At 33.8% G+C, this 9017-nt stretch overlaps 1 protein-coding gene across 1 annotated transcript; it reads right to left on the bottom strand.

Annotated features, from left to right (window-relative positions):
- Positions 1-4943: 4943 nt before the first annotated feature.
- Positions 4944-6735, bottom strand: LOC113705413 (gibberellin 3-beta-dioxygenase 1-like). The gene is made up of 2 exons (XM_027227265.2): positions 6211-6735; positions 4944-5696 (listed from the first exon to the last, which is right to left on the bottom strand). The coding sequence occupies exons 1-2, from the start codon at positions 6708-6710 to the stop codon at positions 5150-5152; spliced, it is 1047 nt and encodes a 348-aa protein (XP_027083066.1). The 5' UTR covers positions 6711-6735; the 3' UTR covers positions 4944-5149.
- Positions 6736-9017: the final 2282 nt, after the last annotated feature.

Raw genomic sequence — 9017 nt, forward strand, 5'->3', positions numbered from 1 at the left:
GATTTAGCACAGAGGAATGTGGATTTAACCCTTCTCTTTTTAAAAAAGTTAGGAATCTCCTCTCTTAATTTCATAATAGTAAAGATCTCCCTTCCATGTGTTCTTCATCCATAATCGTCACTGATAAATGCAAGTGGACAAATTTACCCTTGGTTTTATTTTTCTCTTTGTTTCATTTTCTAAATTCCTTAGTTCTTCTTTATTACTTTTTTTCTTTGGGCCTTTGGCTATCTTTCCTATTTTTCAGTTTCTTAAAACATCCATGCCTCTCATTCTTTGTAGTACATTGTAGAAGCTGACTTGCATAATAGTTGATTGTTGTATGGGAAAGGCATCGCCAAACATGAGACATAGTAGACCATGATAGTTAGCAAGGCTAAAATACGATGAACTAATACAAAATTTTCCTCTAATTAATTGGAACAATTGTTTGCTTATAATTATTCTAGCAGAACTTTTCTACAACTGATATTATCTAAGAGGAGGTGGCCTGGGTAAATTTTGTGCAGCGCTTCTTACATAAATCTACATGTATTTGCTTAAACATAAATTTATATGTTTTGGTCTAATTTCACTCAACACTCAAGATAAAATGCAACTGATAATTCAAAATATTGTTAAAGATAAAATGTAAGTATTTCTTATCGTGCTATCCACAAAAAGGGCATTTTAGGAAATATATGGAGATATTTGCTGAATGTGTATCGACTCCAATAGAAAGTTAACAAAAGGGGTGGTTTATGATTTTGTCTAACAAACTAGGGGAAGGTTTCTATTATTTTTAAATTAAGTAGGGGTTTTTTAGTTTTTTAGCAGAATTGGTGGGAGGTTGGTGTAAATTGCCCTAAAGAAAACTAAGTGATGTAACAACGATAGTTTAATCAAATTTTTTTTAACAAGAAAACATTGCAGTTGATATTGTGGTAGGCGGTTCATGATTGGTTTCTTTTTAGCTTCATATGAGGCTACTGCTACTTTAATGTCTTCGGTTGGATATATGCAAATGGTTATCTGTAGGAAAGGTCTGTTTCGAGTTGAATTAATTTTATGTTCAATTTACTTTATTTTTCGTAGTTTTTGTGCAATTAACTATCCTTAATTTATCATCATCATCCAAAGCTTCTGTTATCTTTAATAATCTTGTTGATGTAGACAAAACTGATTAGAGGTGCAATGATATTGACATTTGCTTACATCCAAATTTCTATTTATTATGGTGCCAATTCTTGTGGAGCACGCTTCTACACAATGAATCCATTTGATTATTTTTACCGACAAAACCGTGCTAGAAAATGGCGCTATCCATAAAAAAAAACACTAATAGTAAGATCAGGTAGAACAAGTTGATAATCAAAAGAAATTACTGAATAATTGAATAAAATTGATATGACTGCGATGGATAGTTCAATACTGAATAAACGAGCATCGTCCCTAGATGGAAGAAGGTTCTCTTTAAAAAGTGATTTTGTACCATCCGTTAGAGTTAAAAAAAATTCCTAAAGCGTTATCTCTAGAGGCTAGGCTTGGTACTCCCTTCTTATTTTTTTTTTCTCTTCATGAGCTGACTTCGCTCATATCAAGTTCTTGTTTGATCTGCTGCTGTTAGAGCACCACCATACTCATCTGTTTAGGGTTAATGCTCTCAATGATGAATTATATACATAAATATATGTATGATTAAAAAATAATGAAGAAGAAGAAAATACCACATTTTGTACCTTTTGAACATATAACACGATTAGGAGATGATTGGCTAGACGGCGTGTTTGGAGTTTTTCAAAGTGTTATATCTTGCCATGTAAAGAGAAAGGCATTACCTCCAAGCCTCTACCATAGGATTCAACAATGCTGAGGAAAATATTTAGAGATCCATACATGATTTAGCATATGTTATGTGTCCCTTGATGATGACTGCCATGGTTATCTGTTGTTAATTGACAATATATATTTAGTTTACTCTATCTTCAATTTTGTTCTCCAATTAAGTGTGCTTCTTCATAACCATCCAAAACTTCTTTGTATCATCATCTTTAATAGTTCCTTGATGTAGACTATTACAGATTGGTGGTGCAATGTATTGACATTTGTTTGCATCCCTTCAATCTTTATTAGCTAAAATCATGTGGAGCATGCTGGTACAATATTAAAAATACAAAAAACCCAAAATAATATAGTATAAAATCAAAAAAAAAAAAAAAAAGATTTCACGCAATGATAGATTGGATGCAACATAAAAGGTTGGTGTCTTCATTAGCCATTGTCGTTATTTATGGATTCTTGCAGCCAATGTTATGAAAACAGATTGGCAACTTTGAATAGTTGGGCAGCGAATCGCTCATGGCACCATACGATTTCATATTAGACCCAGAAGTTGAAAGGATTGAACCAACTTCCAGTATTTTCTTTAATGGTCATGTATTATCCATATCATTTAACATCAAAATAAATAAAAAAAAAATGATCTGGAACTACAATTTGGAAGTTCAATAGGTTCACTATTTAAAAAATAATCATGAAAATTTTTTGTTTCGTTATCAATGTGTTAAGGGTTTTTAGAGACATTACTCAAATAGACATGAAATTTTTGGTGTCATTATCAAACCCTGTCCTTTCTCGTATTGGCTTGAAAATCTTGGAGTATCTAATAAATCAACCAAAAGAAGAAGAAAAAGAGTTAGAGTTTGTGAATTGAACTTTACAGATTAATTTAACTTGTTTTAAGCTAGTTTGATTTGTGATGGAGAGTTCCTTTCGCTATTGTCAAATTTTTCCCTTGCCCTCGTTTTGCGATTTCAAACTTTATTCTAGCCTTTGGTACTAAAGAAAATTGCCAAACTCTTTAAGTAACTTTCACTTCAGAAACAAAAAAAAAAAAAAAAAACCTTTGGACCCTTAAAACCTAGATATGTTCCCACGTTAGTCCTTAAATTTTAAATAATGTATCCTATAAAGTATCAAATTTATCTCACTTTAAAACATTTATTAGTAGAATTGTTAAAAATAATGTAATATTAGGCAAGTGACACTTGACGTAGAATAAAACTATTCCACTAGTTTTGAAAATTGTGTAAATGTTCGATTGAAGTAGGGCAAATTTGAAACTCTATTAGAGGTAAAGAGTCCAAGAATGAACTTTAAGAACTAAAGTGGGAGGTGTCTATAGTTTAAGAGACTAAAATGTAATTTAGCCAAACTATTTGGCAGGCCGTCGTATTGATGCGTAAAGAGTCTTCTTTGATGCGTAAAATGGAGTTTAGCCAAACTCTGACAAAAAAGTCTACTACCTTTTGCCCAAAACAAAAAAAAAAAGTCTCCTTTGATGCGTAGCCTATTAGTAGTTCTTAAAACTACGCCAAGTTTCTCTATGCCCAAATTATTTCTCTGACCTGATTAACTCTGCACGATTAATCATAAGGGCTTTCTTTTGTTTTAAACTAAAAAAGATAACAATAATAGTAATTCAATTCCATCCAAAGATGTGTTCAAATTAACTAGTGGCCGTATTACCTACAAATAATAAGAAAGCCACAAGAAAGGAAAATGCAAAATGATTTTGGTGAAACTCGAACTTGACCTTTTTTCACATCAAGATAATAAACCATTGGGTCGGTACAAGGAAGAGCTTTTAGAGTCTTTCCCGTTATCAGTTTCAGGATATAAATTCTGTACGTGACAATTGAAAATAAGAAGGGTGTGAGGACAAAACAAAAAAAAAAAAAGTCAGGACAATAGAAAATTGACAAATTAGTACTTAAATTTAGCTGACAATACGTCTTTTCTCTCATATACACCAGGTGAATTAACAGTCTGAGCTATGTATGGGGAGAGGATACACTGTGGTTTCCACTTCCTGTATGTTAAAACTGTTTTCTGATATATCCAGAGACTTGTATCAAGAATTGTGGTTTACACTAATTACACAATTTAACCATAAGAATACATGTCATACTTTTCATCTTCGAGGTCCAAAACAGCTGCCTAATGCAAACTCCAATATTCTGGTCTCCTAATGCCGACAAAAGACACTAAGAAAATAGGCAAATTTGTTTGTTTTGGACGTATTATGCATGATTAGACATGAGTGAAATTCGACTTAAAAGTACCTTTTTAGTTATTAAATTCAAGCTAATGTGTACTCAATCCACATGCAGCAGCACCGGAGAGCTAGCTTTGGGAATGGGAAGAGATTCTCCAACGATGAATTAGTAGCTGGCATATATTCTCTAGAGTCTAGATTAAATAAGTGTTTTGTTTTTTAATAACTTCAATGGTGTATTTAATTTTTCGAAAATTGTTGTGTTCTTGGTAGCATATTTTACTTGCTCTATTTTTGTGCTGAAGTTCATGATTATGATTCTTTTGAAAAGAGGACAAGATTGGTTCTTTGAAAAAATGTAGAAAAGGCAGTGAAATGGGCAAATTATGTAGAACTGGTATGGTGAATTGTTTAAGCTTTTTATTGAAAAAGAATTGAAGTTATTGAGTAGACCATGCTAAGTTCATAGATACTGTAAGTTATTGAGTAGACCATAATCTGAATTGCTTTACAAGATAAATGCTTTAATATTGATTACAGAAAATGCATGCTAGACTATACCTGTTTACTAGTAGTGGCAGAACGACATGGTGTTGAGGGTGAGCAATTAATTGCCCCACCTTAACTTTTAAAAATTTAGAGAATAGTCTTGAAACTTTATAAAATTTTTAATTTTTACTAATACTTGCTTCCTCTTAATTTTAAAAAACACTCTTTTCTTCTAACACTATCCTCTATATTATGAGAAGTTCTCATTTGCCTCAGATTACCTCCCTATGCAATCTATTTATTTTAGATATCTCTTCTATGGTACAAATGTTCAAAAGTTATTAAATCACAAAATTGATTATTACTTAAATAGGAAATTATTTCAATACTTTTACACTACACAAAAAAAAAAAACTCATAATAAAAATATAATCTTTATTCAATTTTTTTTCATACTAGTGACAGCAATTTGTGTGTACAATATTGCCTCCACTGGTTATAGGTCCTGACTCCGCCACTGTTTACTAGGATCGTCTAGCATGGCAGAAAGTATCAGGAGTTCACTAGGTTTTTTACCAAACGAATAAAACAGATTACATATGTTTCAGGATTGGGCATATGATGTCATTTTATTCTGATCACAGAAAGTGCATCCTCCATATGCTTGGCCCTGATTTGAAGAAATTCCTTCACTGTTAAAGAACTATAAATGGGACATTCAGACTTAGCAAATGGTGCAACCTGGGAATCAGTTGGAGGAAAGCAGAAGTAGGCAACAGAAATCCTGTGCCTAATCTGGTTGACAAAAACACGATGCTGAATGCTAGGGAACTTGCCATTAGACAATATATCCATAAGATTACCAAGATTGACCACAAGAGCTCCTTCAATGGGTGAAACTGTCACCCATCCTATTCCGTCGCGAAAAATCTGCAAACCCTCATGACTTTGATGAAGAACGGTCATGAGCATTGAATCTGTGTGAGGGGCTAAACCAATGGTACTTTTGGGATCTGGGCAGGCTGGAAAGGAATTGAGTTGCAATGCATCTTGGGACATTGATAGTTTCCAGTTCAGTTCATCTTCAGAGACTTCTAGCCACTTCAACATTAGGAGCAAGAGTTGGTGTGCCAAGGACTTCATCATCTTTTGATAATTTTCCATCACATCACTAAATGTATACATAAGCAAGAAATAATGATTAATTAAAACGCAATCATTTTCGCTTACACAGTAATCTAATAGTACTATACTTGAATTAAATTTCATTTTGCATACTTGCAGTTTAGTATTTAAACTACTTAAAGCGTTCCCTAACTCTTAAACTTAATCATTTTATCCAAAACTATGCCCCCAAACAAAAAAAAAAAAAAAGTGCAACTTAAAGTCAGCAAGCGTGGGGATGCAGTTTTAATGCGCTTAGAAGGGAAAAGAGTTAAGACAAGGGGATTAGGAATTTTTTTTTTTATTCATCTTTTGAGTTGATTTTGATAAAAACGGAGATGGATGAAAAATCAAGGGAAATAATGTATTGAACCTCAAAAAAAAAATCAATTGAAAGGAATGAAATAAATTCCAGTACAACCTTAATTTTCATTTAAGCAGGCAGTACAAATTTGTCAGTTTGTCAAGGTGCATGAAAGTGCATGGACAATTACCAAATACTACCAAATAAACGGACTTACCAAAAAGTTTTGTGGTCATGGGGCCAAAGTACACTAGCGTGCTCAACAGGAGAACCTGCAATAGTGAACCCTTCATGCCACAAATATTTGGTCAAAAACTGTGCCATCCGGGCAGCACCGTAGCCGGTGGCTCCGCCGGCCGATCGTAAGACCTTCAGCTTTTGCTTGGTTGGAAGAGAAAAGAGTCTTCTAGCCTGGAACTCAACATCATGAATAAGGCTGGAGGGAATACCATGGTTGGTGAGTTGAAAAACTCCCCATGTTTCACATGCGTGGCCAATGAGTTCCACTACATTGGGAGCCATGAGATCAATGACAGGGATCCATGATTTTGATTTTTCATTATCATCAGAGGGGAGAATATGATCAGATAATGGAAAATTTTCTGTTTCTGGCCATATATGTGATTCTGGAACCACTTTTGTGGACTCAAAATCCAGAGGAATAACATGTTTGAGACGCATAGGAACATCTTTGTACGCTTCTGAAAGTGTACCCATGATAGCTACTATGCTACTAGCTAGACAGCCAGGCTTGGAATATCAATTTTAGCAAAGTCAAGATACCATATATATAAATATAGGGCAGCGATGCAGGAAATAAAAGAATAAAAAATAAATTAAAGGAAAAAGATACCACATATATAACATTAACAATAAGGTGAGCTAGTGAACATTATAAAGTTGTAATCACAAGGCTTGATATCCTCTGTCCAACTTGTCCAAGTAATTTGTTTAATAGGAAACCATATCATCTACTTTACAAAATAATTGATGACGTGTTTAACTTTGGTTTTTGTCAACATACTATTATACTTTTTCTTTTTTGTAGGGATAAGTAAGGCTTTTACATATCTCTTGATGACTTGAACCAATAACGTGTCTAACTTAGGTTTTGACCAACATACTATCATATTAGTGTTTTTAAAAATATTTTTAAAGAAATGATTAGAATATTCTAATAACTTTCTTAATGACTCGAACACGTGACTTATAGTTATAGATAAAGTATTTTACAACCTGAGTCAGTATTTTATTGTCACATACTATTCTAATATCTGTCATGGCCTCAGTTAATTGAATTTATGGAAGTATCGTTAATAGTTGCACCACAAAATTAGGATGTGAGAAAGGGTGACTTTTCTGAGGTGTTGGTCTTTTGAAAAATTAAAGTGAAATACAAAAACTATTATAGGATACAATGATTGTGAATCACATAGGTGAAAATTAAGTTTAACAATGACTTAGAAAATCTAGGTAATTGATTTCGTTCTCTTCATTTGCCTAATAAAAAAGAGTAGAATTCCGAGAAAATATTGTCTAAAATCTTTGGTAGATTATGAGAAAATTCGGGTAATTAATTTAGAGTAAATTTTATATATACTATCATAGTTAGATGGATAACACATGATCAAATTTTAAATTCAAATTCAAATTTTACACATGTGTTATATCTAATGATGATAGTGCATACACTGACAGTGTATATAAAATTAATCCAGTAGAACCGTAAAGGGCAATTGTATAATGTCTATTTAATTAACATAAAAAAGAAAAGTTGGTGGTCATACTCTTCTACGTACCAAGTTAATTACAGGAGCAAAGACAGTGCAGAAATGAAGCATTTGATCAATAATTTGCTTTAAGAAATAAAGATATTTGATTAATAATTATCTTAAAAAACACGTGGCCTTGGGTGGCTGTATTGGACTTATAGTTGTCTTTTAGTGTGAAACTGACATGGGAATTTCATTTTTTTTAACAGTATAATGGGTGGGTTGAAGTGGACAAAATTGAAGAACGGACAAAACATGAAGAAAAGGATGTAGAAGAGAATATATGCCAGCTACTATCATATTAGTGTTTTTAAAAATATTTGTCCTTGGGGTTGAGAGGTTGTTGGGACGGAGGGGGACACAGAAGGAATGACAGGTAAAGTCATAGAACACCATTCGGATGTGGTGGAGGAGGTGACCCGAGGGAGGGTAAGATTAGAGTTGGCAAAGGGAAACACAGACTCAACAAAACGGACATGACGAGAGGTGTACAATCGGTTGGAGGATATATCAAGACAGAGATAAGCACTTTGAGTAGAGGAACATCCAACCAAGAGACAAGGAGTTGATTTGGGTTCAAGTTTGTGAGAGGTGTAAGGACGGAGCCAGGGATAGCAGAGGCAGCCAAAACTTCGAAGTTTATTGTAGTTAGGGACAGTGCCAAAAAGTTTAAGGAATGGAGACTCATTGTTGAGAGTAGGTGTCGAGAGACGATTTATAAGATATACGGCTGTGGAAAAGGCAAAGGACCAATAGGCCAGAGGCATAGATGCGTGAGAAAGGAGAGAAAGTCCAGTTTCAACAATATGACGATGGCGACGTTCAGAATAGCCATTGTGTTCAGGAGTATGAGGAGGAGAGGTGAGATGAGAGATGCCATTGATTGTTAGGAAGGAAGAGAGGGCCTGATATTCGCCACCATTATCAGAGTAAAGCGTTTTGATTTCACAGTTGAAGAATTTTTCAACCAAGGCCTTGAAGGAAATGAAAACATTACGAGCATCAGATTTGCGTTTCAGCGGATACAGCCACATATATTTTGTGAAATGATCAACAAAGAGAATATAGTATTTAAAGTTGTCAATGGAGTACACAGGTGAAGTCCAAACATCCGTGAAGACAATTTCAAGTGGAGAAGAAGTGAACAAGGTAGACACAGAGAAAGGTAATTTGTGACTCTTATTACAATGACAAGAATTGCAATGAGAGTTGAGAGAGGAAGAATTTGAGACATCCAGATTGAATGATGAGA

The sequence above is a fragment of the Coffea arabica genome, chromosome 8c, assembly GCF_036785885.1.
Source record: "Coffea arabica cultivar ET-39 chromosome 8c, Coffea Arabica ET-39 HiFi, whole genome shotgun sequence".
NCBI lineage: Eukaryota > Viridiplantae > Streptophyta > Magnoliopsida > Gentianales > Rubiaceae > Coffea > Coffea arabica.

What these genes read in the sequence shown, in the direction of transcription:
- LOC113705413 (XM_027227265.2), bottom strand. Translation starts at nt 6,710, where the DNA reads ATGGGTACACTTTCAGAAGCGTACAAAGATGTTCCTATGCGTCTCAAA. An exon ending in CATGACCACAAAACTTTTTG is followed by an intron (nt 5,697 to 6,210) that starts GTAAGTCCGTTT and finishes GTATACATTTAG; the next exon opens with TGATGTGATGGAAAATTATC.